This window comes from Capsicum annuum, chromosome 11 (assembly GCF_002878395.1).
Source record: "Capsicum annuum cultivar UCD-10X-F1 chromosome 11, UCD10Xv1.1, whole genome shotgun sequence".
Taxonomy (NCBI): domain Eukaryota; kingdom Viridiplantae; phylum Streptophyta; class Magnoliopsida; order Solanales; family Solanaceae; genus Capsicum; species Capsicum annuum.
In genome coordinates, this window is record NC_061121.1 from 14305368 (window position 1) to 14324113 (window position 18746).

At 32.7% G+C, this 18746-nt stretch overlaps 3 protein-coding genes across 3 annotated transcripts; 1 reads left to right on the plus strand and 2 right to left on the minus strand.

The window, feature by feature from the left end:
- Positions 1-527: 527 nt before the first annotated feature.
- LOC124888785 (S-protein homolog 21-like) lies at positions 528-983 on the minus strand. Its single transcript, XM_047400075.1, has one exon. It carries the CDS (start codon positions 981-983, stop codon positions 528-530), a length of 456 nt encoding a protein of 151 aa, XP_047256031.1.
- A 2620-nt stretch (positions 984-3603) lies between these two features.
- Positions 3604-5217, minus strand: LOC107846711 (SCAN domain-containing protein 3-like). Its single transcript, XM_047400076.1, has 3 exons — positions 4774-5217; positions 4571-4714; positions 3604-4143 (listed from the first exon to the last, which is right to left on the minus strand). The coding sequence occupies exons 1-3, from the start codon at positions 5215-5217 to the stop codon at positions 3604-3606; spliced, it is 1128 nt and encodes a 375-aa protein (XP_047256032.1).
- Positions 5218-10128: 4911 nt separating this feature from the next.
- On the plus strand, positions 10129-11269 carry LOC107848703 (eukaryotic initiation factor 4A-6). Its single transcript, XM_016693474.2, has one exon. It carries the CDS (start codon positions 10275-10277, stop codon positions 10773-10775), a length of 501 nt encoding a protein of 166 aa, XP_016548960.1. The 5' UTR covers positions 10129-10274; the 3' UTR covers positions 10776-11269.
- Positions 11270-18746: the final 7477 nt, after the last annotated feature.

The window sequence follows — 18746 nt, forward strand, 5'->3', positions numbered from 1 at the left end:
TTAGTGTTTGACCAAGCTTTTAAAAGTGTTTTAGCTGTATTTTTCTCAAAAATGCTTTTGAGGAGAAGCTATCTTATTTTAACTTATGAAAAACAACTTTTGTTACTCCTCCAAAGCACTTATTTTCTCCCAAAAGCTTAGTCAAACACTTCAATTTACCCCATGGCGATAGTATAAGGGCAACAACATGGATCATGAAATTTGTTATATAATTAGTCATACTTTGCTAAGACATTTTCTTGTCTTGTGCCAATAAAAAAACTCTTTATCATCAAACTGACTCTCATTTTAGTTTAATTCTTCTTCAGTCGAAATAGGGAGTACTCGGAATCAAATGAATTCGGACGATTTGAGGTTTCAACTGGCTATTTGCCAATGATCTAGTCTAAGACTAACACCTTCACATTTCACAATCACGATAATAGAGTGATTGCACACATGTACTTCTTGACTAAAAAACATGTAAAATAAAAATTACTTCAAATTTATAAACCCTTTGAAATTTAAATGTAATAAATTCGTAATGTTTACGCCCAAGCATAGGCAAATTGGAATTCACTAGGTGAAGGTGAAGGATGCTTAGTACGAGCAAGAAATATAGCAGAATCCTTCACCAACCAAGTACAATAAAGATCGTTCTCAGTGAACTCGTGATACTTACAAACGCTCTTTTCTCGGTAAAAAACATCAAACTCACTATACTTTGTATCCCATTTAAAATTGCAATGAAAATGAGTAGTGCCCAGGATACTTCGACGGAACGAGAAATCAAATTGATCACCCGGTTTAAGTGTGTGAACTTTAAGATCATCATCTCTAGATTGACAATGAACATAAAGTAGGTGAGTATTCTGAGGAAGGTCACTTATAAATTGTTCAGTAATTCTTGGTTTGAAAATTGAAGCATTTGTCATCATCATAATATTGATGACAAATGAAATAACTAATGAAAGTTGAACTTTGGTATAAGGATAATAAGCCATTTTAAGAGTAAAAATAAAGTTGGTTTTCTTACTTTATACAGATGATATATAGATTTGACACTAAAGTAGTGAATTTAATTTAGATTTACTTTCACAAATAAATAGAAAGTATTTAATGTTAAATCAACAAGATCACATCAATGTTATTTAGTAGTCTATAGTCTATTTCCTTTGCCTTTTTGAGTTGATTTTATGGTAACTCAATTTTTGTTTTATTACATTAAAGTTAATTGTTATTGTAATTAACACTTCAGAAAAGAGTTAAAAGAAAATCTCAAGTTACCTTAATTAAAGTCTTGTAAGTCAAATTATGACTTTGCTCAATCCGCAAAACCTTCGAAAAAGCCCAATCGGATCAAAATATCGTCTACACAAGAAAATGAACACGTAGATACATGTATTGTTATAGTTTTATTTTGAGTATCAAAAGTAAACCTCAAACTCACAAAAGGCAAAATTAAAATTTTATTTTAAAATTATGGCATCCATAACATAAGAAACTGGATTATGAAATTTCATCGAGAGTTCAAATCGACCTTCAAAACCTTCAAATATAATTTCATAATGTTGGTGAAATTACAATAAAAATACAACTGAAAATTACAAGTGTAGAAAAAAAGAAAAGAATGTCTACTTCTTCTTCGGCTGAGGCGCGGATATCTCGCTTTCTTTAAGGAGATTCAAGCTTACTTCAGCAAATGTTTCACCGGTCCAGCAAACCTTCTCACAACAACTCAACAACTCTGGACAAGAGTTGAGTTCAAAGTTCTACAAAAAGTACACCTCCCTTCAACTAACAAACTCTCTTTTTTACTAACTTTTTTGTGAACTCTCTATTATCTTATGTGTCTACTTTAAAACCATGCAAGACCACCTTTATTTACAGGAGAGAAAGTCTTCCATACAATGAATAGGAAGAATGAATAAGGTAGTAAAGAGGGAAGATCAATGGCTTGGAGGTTTCATTAGTTACAAGGACTACACCACATAAAGAATAGAATAATGAAGAAATTAAGGTGAAAGTTACATGAAACTTATATCCACTTTCTACTCACTAAATGTTGTGATTAAAAATACAAATAAACTCAAATGAATGGAGGTTAAAAGCTGAGGTTAAAAGCTTCAAAGAAACGTCAGCAACGTGTGCATTATGCCAAATTATGGCAGTAAAATAAAGGTAACTCTCATGCAAAGTAAGAACAATCATAATGCTCAATAATGCCGAAAGCTTCAAGAATTATGCATTATAATAAGAAAATTTTTAGAGAAACTAGCATTTTAAAGACTATAATTACAATAAACAGCATCACTTTTTCAAAATTACAATTTATAGCAAAAGTAGCAATATTTTACCCACTTCCTAGTAATAGAAGAATATGTATTTTTCAGTTGTGTATATATATTTATGAGTAATACATATATATTTATATATGTATTTATATAACAACATTTTACTTCTATTAGTTTAGAAATATACCCAACGAAGAAGTTTTGAAAAATTCCTTTTTTGAATCACTCCAAAGTCCAAACGGATTTCCAAGCTCCAAAAGTTAAAAAATAGAACTTTGAAATCGAAAATGGATTCTTTATAAACTACTAGGAACTTGCTCTTCGCGATCACAAAAGGCACCTCATGATCGCAATATCTGACCCGAGCTCAACCCTTCACGAAGGCAAAGCACCAACAAGTTTCATAAATGACATGACATTTTAAGTTCATTGTCTCATCTTCATTCATCCAACGTCCCCACTCCCTTTACCATCACACCTTTGATAACCCCGAACCCCCACTATGCACCTCACACATTGTCTCATCTTAACCCTTTGTCTTATTTTACTGTCATAACGTTTTGCTAGATTACATATGTTGGTGTAATATACCACAATAATTAAATAATAGTTGAAAATACAAAAAAAATGAAGAAAATAAAATAATCTTCTTCTTAGCTAAGATGCAGATGTATCGCTTTCTTTAAGGAAATTTAAACCCATTATGGTATAATTTATACCGATCCAACAGTATATCTCTTGACTTGTCTCCTCCTGGATACAACAGTCCATCAACGATATATAACCCAAGAAACTCTAGATTAGTTGAAGAGTCCAAAACTCCACCATAAGAACATCTTCCTTCAACATATAAAACTCTCTTTTATAGTGAATATAGTTAAAGATTTAGAATATTTTCTATGACTCAACTCTTTCTTTCACTACTATATTTACTCTTATCATCTTTTTCTTGTCACTCACAATGTACTACTACTCATCTCTTTTCATATATTATCCAACACAGAAGAAAACGTCATTTATACAGGTGTACTATTCTTTCATCTAGTAAATGAGGGAGTAGTGGATATTAAGTGAGGAAGATGAATGAATGTTTTAGGAATTTTATGTGTTATATGAGTTACAACAAATAAAATGGTAGAATAATGATAGAAGTTACAAGAAATTAATGACCACATTCCAGAGGCGGATCCAGGATTTTAAACTTGTGGGTTCCCAATAAAATAAATTAATATGAAAAAATAATTTGTAAAAAAATGAGTAATCAAATATTTTTAATATATAGTCTTAAAGCAACAACCCGTTAAACACGACATATTTAAAAACATTATCATTATAATCGTACTCGACGACTTGTCATGTTTTGAAAACGATCAATGATCGTTTCATTATGTACAGTTTCAAATACCTCATCTTCTATATAACAAACTAAACAATCATTCAAAAATTCATCATCAATTCTGCTACGTAGGTCATTTTTAATATATTTCATCGAAGAGAAAGCCCTTTTCACCGTTGCAGTCGCCACAGGTAATGTCAAACTCAACTTCACAAGCAAATATACAAGTGTCCAAGTCTTGTGCAAATTTGTTTTCACCAATGTCTCTAAAAGATCCCCAAGTCTTTTCAACTTAGAGAAATTATTATTCCTTTGTCGCACATAGGCAATATAATTGTCAAGCTCAAAACTAAGATCTTCAAGCATGGAAGCACTAAACTCATTCGGATAATAGGTAGCAAGTTTTATAATCCTGTTTTTATCATAATTTACAAAAGAGTTATCTGGACTTAAACTAGCCATACTAAGAAGTAGATCAGTATTCACTTCATCAAAACGACTATTAAGCTTACCAAGTTGCAAATAAATTACAACCTTAAAAATTTCAACACGCAAATGATGAGAATATGTGATACTTGAAATCTTACGCTTTGACTTTCCAAGAGCATAATTCTTATTCATTTCGGGAATCACAATATCATGTTTGGCACAAAATAAAGAAACATCCTTTACCAAAGAATCTCATTTAGAATCTCTCATAGATTGCAACTGTCTCTTTGTGAAACCAACAAGGTTTATAGCAGTAACAATATCTTGATCTTTTTTTTGCAAAGCCATATTCAAATCACGTGTAATTGCCAACACTTTTAACATCAAATGCAGCCTATACACAAACTCATAAGATCTTATGTCATCTACTAAACTTTTTTGCCAATGATTTCTCTTGATAATTTGAACCCTCCTTAGCAAGAACTTCTACTACATGAATAATTGAGGAGAATGATTTAATAAAGTTACACACTGTTTTAAAATGAGAACTCCAACGAGTATCTCCTGCCTTTTGAAGTTCAAGTTCTTGATTCAATCCGTTTCCTGTATGAACTTCACCGAGCATCAATAACTCTTCTAATTTTTCTGTTTGATCATCTCTAAGCATCTCCCTGCACTTAAAAGATCCTCCAACAACATTTAAAATATTAATAAGAATATCAAAAATTGATCTACCTCATGATGTTTCTTTGCAACAGCTACAAGAGTCAATTGTAATTGATGAACAAAACAATGTACACTATATGCCGAAGGAGTATCTTTCATAATCAAAGTTTTAAGACCATTGAATTCTCCCTGCATATTACTAGCTCCATCATAACCTTGTCCCTGAATATGAGAAGAACTCAAATTATGCTCTAAAAGCAAAGAACATATAGCATCTTTCAGTGACCGTGCACATGTATCTTTAACATGAACAACACCTAGAAATCGCTCAATAAGCTTACCCTCTTTGTTGACATATCGCAGAACAAGTGCCATTTGTTCTTTATGAGAGACATCTTTAGACTCGTCAATTAATATTCCAAAGTAATCTCCATTTAAGTCTTCAAAAATTGCTTTCAACGTTTCTTTAGCACAAGAATTCACAATGTCTTTTTGAACATTTGGACAAATCATGATATCATTTTGTGGAACATTTTCTAACACAACTTTTTTCACATCTTCCTTCCTAACCGCGTACCACTTTAAGAGATCTAAAAAGTTTCCTCTTCTTGTAGAAGTTTCACTCTCATCATGACCTCGAAAAGAAAATCCTTCTTTCAAAAGATATCTTGCAACATCAATAGAAGCATTCAAACGAACTCAATATTCATTTTTTATTTTCTCAGATTGCTTGTCAAAAGAAGCTAATATAGATTGTGCTTGATTATATAAATCAAGCATCATCTTGAAACACCGATTGTGAACACTGTTTAGTTCACCCACATGCTTATTAAATCGTTCTATTCCTTTATTCCAACTTTTGAAGCCATCTATTGTAAAAGAATCACCAACTCTTTTTTCATATCCACCAATCTCATTTTTAAACAAGTAACAACATAAGCAAAAAGCTGCATCTTTTTCAATACTATATTTTACCCATTCCAAATATGAAGTATCAAACCAATTAGGATCAAAATGACGTGATTTTCCACCAAAATTTGTTATTGGAAAAATAAAATGCTCACTAGGTCTGCAGTGCCCTTTTTGAATGTAATATCTCCTTACTCTATCACGCTGATTAGGAGTATATTTCGAAATTTATTTTCTTTTAGCAGGATCGGATTCAAGAAAACTCAAATTCAATATTTTATCTTTATCTGATGGTTGAGAAGGATTGACATTGTCAGAAATTTCAGTATGTGAAGGAGAACTTAATGAAGGAGAATCTGGAATGATTTTAGGCTTGAAAAATTTCGTAATCATCTTGAACTAACTTCACAATTTCAATCTATTTAAATTAACGAAAAAAATTAACAACTAACAAATAATAAGCTACAATGAAAGCAAGACTGAAATTAGGGGCTTAAGAGAGTAAAAAAGAAAAATTTTACCTATTTAAAACAAGGCTGAAAAGTGTACCTCGTTTAAAAAATAACTGGCCTTCTAAAATTAGGAGCTTAAGAGAGACGAGATTCTTTCAATGTTCATTTCTTCCAGATTCCAGAAGCTAAGCTACAACTGCCCTTTCTATTTTTTTTTTTTAGTGTTTAACTTTAGTTTAACTATTTGTTTTTAATTTTATTTTGTCTTGATTTTTTTTGTTATTGGACTTGGTCAATTGGTTTTTCTTGTTGGATCGTCCATTTTGTTAACATTAATAATAATAATAAAGATTGGAGGGCCTTGTGCCATCTTTTTTTTTTTTTTTAAAGAAATTTAAAAGTAAGGTTGAAAAGCTGAAAAAGAAATTAAATAGAAAACGCGTTCACGGGAATTCGAACCCGCGTTGAAGCGCCGAACATACATACTTATGGGTTGCCTCTTACCACTGAGCTATCCATCAATTTTGGTTATGGGTTCCCAACTCTATATATGTATACCTTTTAGTAATATTTCTCATTTAATTATATGTCTTACGGTAACAGTTGTGGGTTCCCGGGAACCCATAACTGCTACTGTAGATTCGCCGGGAACCCACAACTGCTACCGTAGATCCGCCCCTGCCACATTCTCACCACTATCTCATAAGATTAAAGACACAAAATAATGTGGTAGATCATGGACAAATAAAGAGTTAGAAGTTACAAGAGTTATCAAAATTTAATGACACTATTTTTTCACTTATGTCCATTAATTATCATGCAATTTAATTTTAGTATTGAAATGCACCAACAATAAATAAATATTTTACATATAATATTTTTTATTTATAATTAAATGCTAAATAATAAGTAAGGAACTCACTTGCATTTGAAAAAGTATTTTTCTTCATACCGAACATATCCTAAACCGTAATTCAATTTCCACCATATATATAAAGTTGTAAAAAAGCACTTAGGGATTATTTGGTTGGAAAATAAGTTCTTTCGGAATTATGTTTATTCGGAAATTAGTTATTCCGGCATTAGTTATCTCCCTCTCAAGAAAGGATAAGAAAAACAGTATAATTTCGTGATAACTAATTCTAGGATGAGTTATCCCAAGCTCCTCTTTTAAATTAATTTTGGAATTAGTTATTCTTCTTATTCCTCCTGCCAAACGACTTCTTAAAAGAATATTATTAAGAAAAGTATTGTTTTCTTTACTATTGTCAAACGCAGTTGATATATTCATTGCCTTTAACATAAATGCAACGGCTAATTAAAAAAGAAAGAAAAAAAATAGCACCCACTAAATCCAGCAAATGATGACACACTTAATTATTTTTTCACATTAAATTAATTATAATTTGAGAATCACATTCATATATTTCTCATTTGTTTTGGACAACCAATAAGAGTGGGTGAATCTTGATTAATACTACTACTTTGGTGGGTCCAACCACCATTTTTAGTTATATGGAATCACATCCTACTGCATCTCACTTTGATTTCAACAACAATGTTTTAATTAATCATTACATAAAAGATCATAACCAATATGGATCGTAACGGGATGATACGAACTCTTTTAATCTTCGTTAGAGATTTTAAATTCTGAGTGTTTTATCTTTTAGTGTGGATTTTTTCGATTCGAATTTAAATTTAATCGACCTCTAATACAAATGTCTCGTATCTTAATTTGAAAAGCCTCGAAATTAGATCCATGACCATGTATTTTTAATCATGGCCATTTTGACTTGATTGTTTAGAGTTTATTTGAACAAAAAATAAATTATTACATGAGTGGAAGGGGAGGGACCATGGGAATCAAAGTCATTTATCGTGTGAAAATTTCATGATATAGTACTATCAAGTTAAGTGGTTTCTTTACCTATGTATCTTGTGGGTCAAAGTGATGTTTTCTCAAATTTATATTTGTAATATTGACACAATTTCTCCGGTAAAAAATAAACATACGGATTAGTTGAAGGGGATTCAACATCTATTTTATATACATAAAAAATAAGTTTCATCATTTAAAAATAATAATATAATTTTCCGTCGAAACGGGTTTATCATGAAAGATGGCTCTACCCCTGAACTTCTGTATGTTCACAAAATAGACATAAGGATGAGAACATATTTATCATTTTCTTGGAATATTGTTTATGAAACTATACTAAATATGTTATTTTATACCACTCTCTTCATATAAGCGATAGATCTAAAATTTCACTTAGAAGGTTCAACAAATAAAAACTTAGTTCCTGTGATTAGAACTTGAAACCTCCTAAACTAAAAAAACTAAAAGAGTACCTTATATTTATAATGTAACTTTTCACCGAAGAAGTTTAGGTGAACACCTCCCGACCCTCCTAAACCCACTCCTGCTTCATATAATATTTATGAAACTGTATTGAATATGTTATTGTTGTCGTCGTAAAGGAATTGATCACTTTTGGAAAAGGGTGAGTTCAAAGTAGGAACAGGGAAGCAAAGAAGATGGGAAAGTCATGGAAATTTAGCTCTGTACAATGCAGAAGCATGCAGATAAAAGGAATAATTTCTTTTTGGAAAGACAATTCAAACTTTGAGGTTTGAAATTTGATTCCCAAATCACTAAATTTTAAATATTTTTATAATTTTTTATTATATTTAAAATTATGGTCCTAAAAATAGCTATCCCTATTCTTTGTCCATTAAAGAGTATCAATCATTTATATAGTGAATAATTGACAAATAGCCACTTTTTGGACCGGCAATTAAAAATCAACCATGGTTTGAAACTAACAAAAATGAATATCTACTTTTTAGTAAGTAATACATACATTAATACGTATGATTATTGCTTTTTTACTACTTCAAATTGAGGAATATTTTTCAAAATTTTACTTATACAAGTTCGAACTCAAAAAAAATGTTCTCAAGTTTCACTTGCACCAATTGGAGCTCAAAATTTTTTCCTAATGGTTTACTCACCATCCCATTTCCAAGGTCGTTAACAACAGCAACATACACAATGAACTTTCATAAGAGGGTTTGGAGAGAATAGAGTACACGCATACCTTATCTGTATTTCGTGAAGGTAAAGACTGTTTCTGAAAACCATTCGGCTCAAGTGTAGCAAATAAAAATAATAATGAAAAGAAAAAACAGAGCATAACAACTAATAAGAAAAATAGTGCCAACCCTTCGGGAAATGGACAGTTACAATGACAAAATAGTGCGATTCTCTATTCAGCTGGCCCAATATTTGGAACATAAACTTTCAACAAGTCCAGCCCAAAATAACCAAATAGGCCCACAGCACATAGCTCATAGACCTATTTTACACCAATTTACCCCTAAGCTTTATGCAGGGTATCTATTTCATGATATGTGAAATCAGATGTTTTCTTCCTAATTTGATGAACTTTGCAGCTATGTGAGTTTGATTTGTAGTATATAAAAAATTGGTTAGATGTTTGTGTTGCTAACTTGATATGCGAAATTGATTTTGTCAACGATCCAAAATTCAGAAAAGTGATGGTATCTGTCATTGCTATGATAACTATGTCAATCCAAAATATGTCAAACCTACTGAATATATGTTGACACAATGCTTAAAATCAATATAAGTCATAATCAAACTTTTTCCATAAATGCCCAAAAGATAATGAAGTAAGTTTCATAAATGACATTTTAAGTTCCGTCTCATCTCCACCTATCCGACGCCCTCACCATCACCCCTTGACCATCACATCCCTTCTATCTTCCGAACCTCCACTCCGCACCTCACTCGTTGTCACATCTCACTGTATAATTTTGCTATATTATATATAAATATTTTTGACATAATTATTTTAAAAATTATTACTAAATGCTAAAAAATAACTAAGAAAATGAGTGTTAAATTAAGAAATGTTTTATTTTCTTTCACAATTGTCAAACGCGGTTGATATATTCTTTGCCTTCAACATATATATTCTTTGTCAAACGCGGTTGCTATACAGCAAATGATGACACACTTAATTATTTTTTCACATTTATATTAATCATAATTAGAGAATCAACATTCATATATGTCTCATTTGTTTTGGACAATTCCAATAAGAGTGGGTGAATCTTGATTAATATTTTAATTTTTCTTCCCTGGTATTAAAAGTTTTACTTTTTTCTGATATATGAAAAATGACCTTTGAAGGTATAAAGCAGTTTTATGTGAATGTGGAGAAGGAAGAATGGAAGCTTGAGACACTTTGTGATCTGTATGAAACCTTAACCACCACACAGAGTGTGATCTTTGTGAATACTCGTCGCAAAGTTGACTTGTTAACAGACCAGATGAGAGGTAGAGATCATAGTGTCTTAGCCACCCATGGTGAAATGGACGAGAATACTAGGGATATTATAATGTGTAAATTCTGTTGTGGTTCCTTTCGTGTTCTCATCACTAGTATATGTGACCGCCTTGATGTCCAACAACAAGTCTCACTTGTCATAAACTATGATCTCCCTACTCAGCCTGAGAATTACCTTCATCGCGTTGGACGTAGTGGAAGGTTTGGTAGGAAGGGTGTTGTGATCAACTTTGCAACCACCAAGGATGATGAGAGAATGCTCTATGACATTCAGAAGTTTTACAACGTGGTGATTGAGGAGCTTCCGGTAAATGTTGCTGATCTCCTGTAGATGGCTGGCTGGCTATAAGAATTTAACAGCAGGACCATTATTCTTCAAGGCTAGATATCCACAGTCTCTCTATCTCACCTTTGAGGTAATGGTATGGACTGCGTGATAGAGTTTGTGACCCGAATTTTATCGATCCGGCTCTGAAAGTTTCGCGGTGCGATTTATGTTTGTGATTTTAATGGGGTCTGTGGTGATAGCGTAGGGATCAGATCAACTCATCTCCTTTCATAGTGAAATTCCTCTGACTCTGCCCGTGGTTTTTCCTGCAAGAATTTCCACGTAAATCTGTGTGTTCTTGTCTTTTCTTTTTGCTTGTGGTTTGCTTTATTATGTCCGATTTATAACACTGCGTATACTTTGTGGGGATATACTGGGTATGTTGTAATTGTTGGTTTGTTTATTTAGTCTAGTGTAATGTTGAACTATACAGTCTTGGGCTTTTGCTAGTTTTTTTTAGGCACAATACATAAACATGCTCTTTTAACTTGACATCAGATCACTTCTATCACGACCTTCAATTTTGGGTGTGCACAAATAACACTAAAACTTGTATAAAGTTGAACAAGTAGACATATATATCCTAAGTGGCATTCTACATCGCCAATTCTTGTCCTACATGGCGTCTTACGTATATTATGCCACATAAGACATGTGTGTCTACTTGTTCAACTTAATTACAAATTCAATTGTCTACTTATGCACACCTAAAATCGAAGGTCATAAATGTAATTTGAGATTAAGTTAAAGAACATATTTATGTATTATGCCTTTTTTTTTATTACTAATATTGTTTATGAGTGCACAATAGTTTGTAATATTTCCTTTTTGGTTCTATGGAATCACCTTCCTGCTACTACCTTAGCATCTCACTCTGATTTCAACAACAATGTTTTAAGTAATGGTCATTAGTTACACGGTTGTGGTGGAGTGGTGAGTATATTTTATAATTAGAAAGTTTGGATTCGAACTCTATTCGATGCGTAGTCACTTTTATTAGGAAGCGTATGGATTCGAACTCTACTCGATATGTAGTCACTTTAATTTTGTTAGAAAACGTTTTATCTTCTAATGTGAAATTTTCCGTCTCAAATTCAAACTTAATTGAGCTTCAATACGAATATCAGTCGTCCATTTGGAAAACATAAAAATTAGAGCCATGACCACAAATTTAGACTTGAAAATTAGAGCCATGACCACAAATTTTTAAGACGGAATACATATACAAGCCCCTAAACTATTTTACTTTTTTCGTATAGGCACCTCAATTAAGCCATGTACCTATTGAACCCTTGGATCCTTCATAAATGGTTTCAATTAAGCACAATTATCCGACGTGGCACTTTGTGTGTACTCACGTCTGTGAGGTGCGTGAAATGAAAATGGACCAACTTATATGGCACCCAACAGATCTTTTATCCTCTTTTATTCCCAATTTCTTTCAAAAAATCCTAAATTCCTTTTCTTCCTCTATTCTTTCAATTCCCTCTTCCTTCTTCTATTCTTAATAGCCACCATTTTTGTCTTAAATTCTCCTTCTCCTCTTAAATTTCTTTTCTGCCTTTTCTCTTGCTCCGCTTAAATTCTCATACTCTTATTATTTTCTTTTTCTTACTCGTTTTTAGTAGTAATATCCAATTCATCTTTTTCATTGTCTTCTTCAATTCCAAAAGGAGTATGTTTATGTGGAGTCAAAGCTGAAATTAAGACCTCATGGGCACAACTCAATACTAATCGGAGATTTTTTTCTGCAAAACTTCAAAGGTATCCATCTTTTGTTGCTTCATTGGACGAAATGCAATTACTTCGATTGGTGAATGCAATTTTTTAGTTTAATTTTTTCTTTAAACTTGTAAGTGAGAGGTAGATGCAATTACTTCGATTGGTATGATGATGAAATGCCTCCTCAAGCAAAGAGGGTGATATGAGGTTTATTGAAAAAAGTCAAATCATTTGAAGAAGAGAGGAATCGATCAAGAAAATTTAAAGTGATATGCGTTAGTGCAGTAGTGATTTTGGCTACATGGAATTTCTTTAAGAAATGTTCTTAGATTTTGGCAAATATTGCTTAGGGGACTGTTTTGATTTGGCTAATTCTGAAATGAATTACTTGTATGGGACTGTTTTGCTTTGACTTTCCTATTATATTAGGTTTGTTGTGTATGAAACAATTAAGAAGGAATGGAGATAAGTTGTGAAATGTTACTCTACTATGTTTTGATTTTGCTTTCCTGTTGTAGTTGGTTTAGTTAGGTTACTATACTCTATTTTTTTTAGAGTTCAAATGATTCATTTAAATGATTCAAAGCTGTCAAATGTTTCACACAAAATGAACCACCATTCAATAATTATATAAAGCACAAGAGCATAAGTGCAACTGATCGACATTTTAAACACAGTAATCTACCATTCAACTGCTCAAAATGAGCTCCAACCATACATTAAGTGTTCATCAAAAACTAATCTAAAACAGACCATAAAACATAGTTCAGAATCTCCAAAAAACCCAACAAAATATCAAAGTAGCCATACAACTAATCACTAAAATATACATTGTACTAAAAACACAATTAATTCAACAACTTCATATTCCTCCTGGTGCACTAGAACTTTTAAGTTGGCTTCTTTTTTACTTGACTCATACGCTGCAATTGAGAAGTTGTGACAACATTCTTTTCCTTCCACTTCATTCCTCGAGGCTTATAACCAATATCAATATTTGTTTGAGTTGCATCTTTGTAAACACCTGAAATGACACTCTTTCACCTCTAGTTCCAGGTTGTGTAAAATGAAGTAAAATTAGCTTTGTCAAAAGATAATTAAGAATTATATGAAGTTTTAATTCATACTTACACTTAATGTTTGACTGCCACTCAATTGATCAGTGTAGATATCAAATCCTACAGTCTTAGACCTCTTTTGTCCTACTGATGATGTTGATTCTCCAATGGTCCTTTTTTCCCCAAGTTGCTGATCAGATACACTTCCTTTTCCTCTACCTCTGCCATTTGCCTCTTCCAGTTTCTTTGCCTTTGCCAGCTCCCCTATCTTTATCAGTGCCTCTACCTCTACCTTTACCTCTTCCAGCTGGCTGCACTCTTATAACTGCTAAGGTATCAACACACATAGAACTACTGAAGCTTGGTGACTGGCTGAAGCTTGGTTGCTGACTGAAGCTTGGTGGCATGCTAGAGCTTGGTGGCTGGATGAAGCTTGGTGGCATACTAGAACTTGCTACCTTGTTAGAGCTTCCAGGTTGTCCCATTCCATCCTAACAATAAAGGATATTAAATATATAGTATAAATATCAGAATTTAATTATTGAATTAAAAGATATGAGTGCATTACCTGAACTTTACAGAGAGTTCTGTTATTACCAATTTGATGAAACTTGGAGCAAGAAATTTTCAGTCATTTTCTAGATTGTTTTCAATACTTCTTCTTAGGCTCATTCTTCCCCTTTTTTCTATTCTTTCCTAGTCTACCAGGCATTGGTCTAGGCTCAGGAGGATCAATCACTACACCACTTGTGTTAGGTCACATTTTCATATTAGGTATTGTCTGAAGAAAATAGTCATATGCCTTCAAGAATGTATCTTTCTTGTACCACTCTTCCACATAAAATTCAGGCTCTATACCTTTATGCTGATAAGCCAATAAAACATGTTGACATGGTATGCCTCTCAATTACCAGCTTCTACAAGTGCAAGTCTTTGCCCTAATATCAACTATATGCCTATAAGAACCATCTAAAATTTCATACCCAATCTGTCCATTGAACCCAACTGTGTAATTTTTAGCCATATCTTTGTTTTCTTAAGTACTAGCAAAGCCATAAGAGAGATGTCTAAAATCCAGGTATCAACAAACTTTCTCATTTTAACATTTCTATCCATTATCTTGTGTCTAATCTCCTCTAACATACTGACTACAGATTTATGTCTAGCAGCTAAAATCCATGAATTAAATGTCTCACACATATTATTCTTAACAATGTCAGATTTAGAATGCTCCCTAAAATATGCCCTGCACCATGATTTTTTTTCATAATGTAGTAAGTCCTTACAAATATCCTTACCAAGTTGACTGAGTTTGCCCATCTCATCCAAAAACTTCACTTCAAAACTGGATTTAGCACACCTCCAAAATTGTTTTCTTCTTTCTTCTCCTCTTCAGGTCTGATGCTAATTGGACCAGATGTGTCTTGCACACCATTTCATTTCACAATCTGATAACAACTCAAGTATAGTAAGTACAAGACCCTACATCAACATAAATACAAAATTAAAACACAAAATATATGAACATGGACTGTATAATAAATAAATAAAAGATCAAAATTAAAGTATGAAAATTAGACTAACCTTTTGCACATCTAATCAGTCCATGTCCAGTGCCTAAGTTCAAATCTTGAATCAAGTGGTTAATGAAGAAACTCCAGCTATGTTTTGTCTCTTGATCAACCACTGCCCAGGCTATTGGATACATTTGATTATTTTCATTTCTCCCAACTGCCACTAACAATTCACCCTTACAAGAACCTTTCAAAAAACAACCATCCAAACCAATAATTTTTTTGCACCCTGCCAGCCAGCCTCTCTTTAATGCATCAAAGCACAAATAAAAATAAACAAGTAGACTTTTTTCAGGTTGAGACTTTGTATCTATCCTCACCCAACAAGAACTACCAGGATTAGTATGTTTTATCATGTCTGTATAGTCACACAACCTTAAAAATTCCATCTTCCAATCACCCAAGAATTCTTTAATGACTCTATGCTTTGCCCTGCTACAACCAATTTTTCCCAGTTTTATATAAGGTTGTAACGTTATTTCATCCTTGAACTTACTTACAATAAACTTAGATGTGCACAACTTATTTTTGTAGTAGTAGTGCATACATGTACAGGATAGTAGTGCTTGACAACAAAGTCACCAGAATGCTTATCAATACTAGCAAACAACAACCATTTATATTTCTTGTCCTCACACCTAACTCTAACTTTATGTTTTTTATTAGGCTTAAGCTTCAATTTAACTTTGTATTCAACAGCATACTTTACCACAGTCTTTCTAAATTGCTTAGCATTTTCAAATATCATACCAAGCACAAATATAGCCACAACATAATTATGATCAAATCTTACCTTTTTACTTTTCCTTCTTACTGGTAAATCAACACCCCTGACAGCTTCAGGTTCCAGTTCATCACCACTGTTATCAATATCAAATTCTAAGCTATCTATATACTCCTCATCTTCCCCTACTCTTCCACTATATCTAGCAGCCTTATTCCTTCTAATATCTTCAAATTCCCTGTCAACACCTGCTGATCTAAATTTTATTTCCTCATTTTGGATAGGTTTTTTTTTTCCATACAGTTTCTCCTTTCATTTCTAAGAGTTCGTAACTCTTCGTCAACCTCAAAATCATCATCTTATGATATATTAAACTCTTGAGAAACAGCACTACTATCAAGATTTGTTTCAACCCCTTCTAGATATGAGAGTTCATCTGCACCAAATTCTACATCTATGTTGTTAGTTTGGGTAGGTTCCTCATGTAACCTTTTAACATTAATATCTTGAACTGTTGATATGTTCTCACCCACATTACTATTTTCACCAACCACATTACTACTTTGCTCACCTACTGGACCACAAAGAAAAGCAGATGGGACCCATCTTTTACCACCTCTAACTCATCCACAACATGGCTCACATACAAGTCTAAAAAGTCCCCATCTTTTAGATCTTCAACAAGACTTACCAAAGTCAAGTCATTTTCTACTTCAATAAAGACTTTCTTTTTAGGTTCTTTAAAGTAGAACCCACCAACAGTCATATACCCAAATTCTTTAGTATAATAAAGCAACTCGAATATAGAAAAGTGGTCCTTGTCCATACTTACATATTCCACCTCACTTTCTCCTATGTAGCATGGACCATATTCTTCATCAGAAACAAACTTGCCAACGTGCTGAAAATGAGCTGTAATAATAATATTATCCATCAGATTCCTAAAACAAAGCCCCAAAAATACCTGACAAGTTATGAATAGTAAAAACCCTAAAAAAACCCTTGCTTTTTTTAGATATTTCCAAACTACCATTACTAACGTAATATACTAACAAAGCACTAATAAATCATTTACAACTATAATACGTGACAAAAATTATCCATCAGACTCCTAAAATAAAGCCCCAAAATTACCTGACAAGTTATGAATAGTAAAAACCCTAAAAAAAACCCTTGCTTTTTTTAGATATTTCCAAACTACCATTACTAACGTAATATACTAACAAAGCACTAATAAATCATTACATACCTGAGTGTGATTCAACCCCAAAACAACAATAATTCTGGAGATCCAACTCCAAATTCGTCGCAACCAGAAAGAAATATTGAAATCAATGTCAAACTTGAACTAATCACTCAAAAACACTATGTAACTTTTCATTTTACAACAGTCGAAGCATAAATTAGTAGTACTAGAAAGTGAAATCACGAAATTAGGGTTTCTGATAGGGAGATTTGGGGTGGGTATGAAGGGTTTGACGTTAAATGGGGGGGAAATGAAGTGGAAATATATATTATGTATTTAATTATAAGAGAAAGTGAGGCGTAAAATATAAATGGTTATAATTGGTCAAAATTTACATGTAGGACGCGACTACATACACGCGCTCAACACGTTAAAAATGAAGGCTTTAAAAAGGTGCCACGTCGAACAATTGTGCTTAATTGAAATGATTTTATAAAGGAGCCAAGAGTTCAATAGGTACATGACTCAATTGAAGTGTCTGTACGGAAAAAGTGAAATAGTTAAGGGGCCTATATATGTATTTAGACAATTTTTAATCATGGCCATTTGACCTGTTATAGAGTTTATTTGATCAAAAGAAAATTATTACATGGGTGGAAGGGCAGGTGGAAGGGGAGGGACAGTAATCGAACTCATATTAAATTTGATGATTGGACTATTAAATTATAAGTCTTAAGTGGTTATTTAACCTATGTATCTTGTAGGTCAAGTGATGCTTTTTCAGATTTATATTTATAACATAGGAATTAGGCATAACATCTCCATCTTCACAAAGTCAAGATATGATTGTGAACGCATACATCACTCTTTTTAAATATTACTAGATAGGTATGAGCACGGGCCAAACGCGTATAGTAGAATAAAATAAAGATATAACAGCAAGGGACTATTCCATTTGATTGGGTCAGTTGATGGAACCCGTGATCTCCAAGTCACATGGCAGCAACTTTACCAAACAATAATGACAATCAAATGCTAATAATCTTAACAATATTTTTCTGGAAAAAATAAAGTATCAAGATACTTACAATGAGCCAAAATCATGTTGGCCTTCAACCAATTCAATAAAGCTATAAACCTCTGATAATAACTAAAACAACAAATGGTTTTCCTTGATAACGAACAAGAACTGCTTTACTAGCTTTAGAATGAGTTTTCCATCCATGAGGAAGCAGGTTGATGTTTCCAGGATTTTGAGACCATATTGGCAAGATTTCTCCAAAGATAGCTATTCAAACCCTGGAATGGGCTTCAGCAGTGGATGATATGAGGATCTTGCTTTAGGTCATTAGATTTGGTGTCTCAGAAAATAAAAATACTGCAAAGTTATCCAAGGCGAGACACCAAGATGTAAAAATATTTAAAATGATCCCACACAATGACAGAAGTCCAACGACAGCGACTAGTGGCAGTGTATTTCTACTACTTCTGTGGATCGTGTATTTCTAGTGCTTCCGTCGACCTAAAAATATATATCCTCATGATCCAGGATCTGAGAATGAGAGTATGAACCTTAGAAAGAACTCATAAAAGGAAGAACACCGTGAATGTTCACGCGAGAAAATTATTGTATACAATCACAACCTTACTGAGAAGCTGGTAGCTCTTTTTTTTAAAAAAAAATGAGTTACTGAAAAGCTGGTATTTGTC